Below are 2578 nucleotides of genomic sequence, written 5' to 3' on the forward strand. Positions count from 1 at the left end.
AAAAGGAGTAGGAGGGAGAAAAGAGGGGGAGGAAAGGGAGAAAGGGGAGAAGGAGAAGAAAAGGAAGAAAAAACCTATACCATCAGTTGTGGCATCAGCTTTCTGCCCCTGTAACCAAATGAGTGCGATCATCAACTTAAAAGGGAATAGTTTTATTTTGGCCCACGCTTTGTAGGTGTCAGCTCACCGTCAGTTGGCGCTGTTGCTTGGGGGCGCTTGGTTCCAGGCAGCACAGCACGGTGGGCAACCAGGGACCACAGGGGGGCTGGAGAGGAAGGGCCAGCACCCTCGCAGGGCACAGCCTGGGACCCACTTCCTTTCCAGGCGCCCTTTCTGCAGCCTCCCGTCCGCATGCCCTCCCCAGCCTCTGGCACTAAGGGTTTTCATGGCCGGGCCACAGCGCTGTCTGAATTCCTTATTATGTTTGTGTCTTTCTTCCCAAGCCATAATGAAAGCTCCATGAGGGCAGACATTTTTTTTTTTTTTTTAGGGCAGACATTTTTAATGTTTTGTTTAACTGTTACAGCCGTAGCACTTGCAGTAGTACCTGGAGTACAGTCAGCAACCAGAAGTCATAACATACTATTTTTTAAATCCTAGCTGAACCTGCAGCTTCCCCACAAGGTATCTCCCTTTCCCTCCGTCTCTGTCTCTTTCTGGCATTCCTGCAGCAGGTGGCACCCTTTGCAGAAGTGTATCTTCCACCTGATAGCTGACCTGGGGCATGCACTTATCCTTTTGATCATTTCTTCCAAGCTGCTTTGCAGATGCACTCAATAAATTAACAGTTTGTCATAACTAACATATTTTGTCTAGGTTCCTTCCCCATTCCTTTAACAAAATGCATCCACTGTTTATTTATTTTATTTTAATTTTTTTTTTTTTTGGCAGAAGCGGGGATTGAATTCAGGCCCTTGCGCTTGCCAGGAAAGTGCTTATTCCACAGAGCCATCTCCCCAGCCCCACATGACTGTTTATGATGTATCAGCCACATAATTAGCTGTGGATGAGAGTGAGAATCTATCTGGTTCCTGACCTTGGGACTCTCATGGCAAAGGGAAAGACAATAAACAGACCAAGTAAACAAAGTGCTAGGAATAAATCTCAGACAGGGTCTGATGAGACATTTTAGTTATCTTTTTTTTTTTTTCCAGAACTGGGGATTGAACTCAGGTCCTTGCGCTTGCCAGGGAAGCGCTTATTCCACTAAGCCATCTCCCCAGCCCCAGTTACCTTTGTTTTTAGTGCTGGGTCAAAGCCAGGGGCCTCATGGGTGCAAGGCAAGCACACTGCCTGTAAGCTACATCCCTAACCCTGGATCTTGGTAACTTTTGTTAGTCATTTCCTAAGTTTTATTTAAAGAAAAGTCTTTTGTGGTTTAATCCTTCAGTGTTAAATAGGTAGTCTAATAACATTTAATTTTTTTTTTCTTTTTTATTTTAGGGAACGGTCTACAGGGTGTTCAGGGTCTCACTACTAGATCAGACTTGTAGTGATCTGCCTGTTTACAGGCTCCCAAGACCTGGGATTACAGGCGTGCGCCACCATGCTGAGTCTCAATTGCCATTTCAGCGCACCCCGGGGACAGGGTCAACATGGCAGGCCCTGGGGATTAAACCCCTGACCCCTGGACCTGCTTGCAGGCACTTTAATCTGCTGGACTATTTGGCTGGCCCTTAAATTTTTTTTTCAACTTGGAGAATTTTAACAACCTTTTTCCTATATTCATATAATTATATGACACATAATGTATTATTCTCTTTGGATTTTTAGAATATATTACATTATAGCTATAAAAGTTACTTTTTCTGCAAGTGACCAGTGCATAAAGGGAACAGTGAGTCTCTTTAATTTATAGAAGATGATAAAATATCTCAGAGTCCCTAATTAAATTACATTGGCCAGCCGGGTGTGGAGTGCACCTGTGATCCCAGCACTCTGGAGGCTGAGGCAGGAGGATTGTTGTGAGTTCAGACCAGCCTAGGCTACAGAGTGAGCTGAAGGACAGCCTGAACTGCATAGTGAGACCCTGTCTCAAAAAGATAGAAAAAAAATTACATTGGCTCCATTACAGATCTGTTCATAAAGATTTGACAAGTACTGTTACTTTGTTATAGGTTAATGGAGGAACGGAGAGAAAAAATAAATAATTTCCTGAGTGAACTAATGAAAGAGAAACTTGATAATGAAGATTTAGTTATTGCTAAAGATATTGCAGAAGCTGAAGCTGAGTGGGAGAAAAAAGAAAAAGAAAAATATGAAAAAACCAAGGCAGATTTAAAAGCGATTGCAGAACATAGAGCCATTATGGTAAGCAGTGAAATGATGACAGATACAAATAAGCTGAATTTAAGACTCCCACTGTGCTTAGTACCCCTCTCTGTCTCTTAGATCCAGAATTAGCAAGTGCAAAAAAAAAAAAGAAAAGAAAAAGTATGAATTATCTTCCTGTAATCCTGAAATGAGACACAATGTTTACTTTCTAACAGATGATGTGACAATTGATTACAAAGGAGATATTTATAAATGTAAATACTCCTGTTTCAGAACGATCTTAATAGACAAATAATATTCTTTT

General features: G+C 42.0%; 1 protein-coding gene across 1 annotated transcript in view; it reads left to right on the forward strand.

Annotated features, from left to right (window-relative positions):
- Ccdc173 (coiled-coil domain containing 173) overlaps positions 1–2578 on the forward strand; it is a 32142-nt gene that overhangs the window by 23801 nt on the left and 5763 nt on the right. The window contains exon 7 of the mRNA XM_004634774.2: positions 2118–2310. Coding sequence (XP_004634831.1) covers positions 2118–2310 — 193 coding nt within the window. The remainder of the gene's footprint in view (positions 1–2117; positions 2311–2578) is intronic.

This window comes from Octodon degus, unplaced genomic scaffold (genome assembly GCF_000260255.1).
Source record: "Octodon degus isolate 3935 unplaced genomic scaffold, OctDeg1.0 scaffold00065, whole genome shotgun sequence".
Classification (NCBI taxonomy): domain Eukaryota; kingdom Metazoa; phylum Chordata; class Mammalia; order Rodentia; family Octodontidae; genus Octodon; species Octodon degus.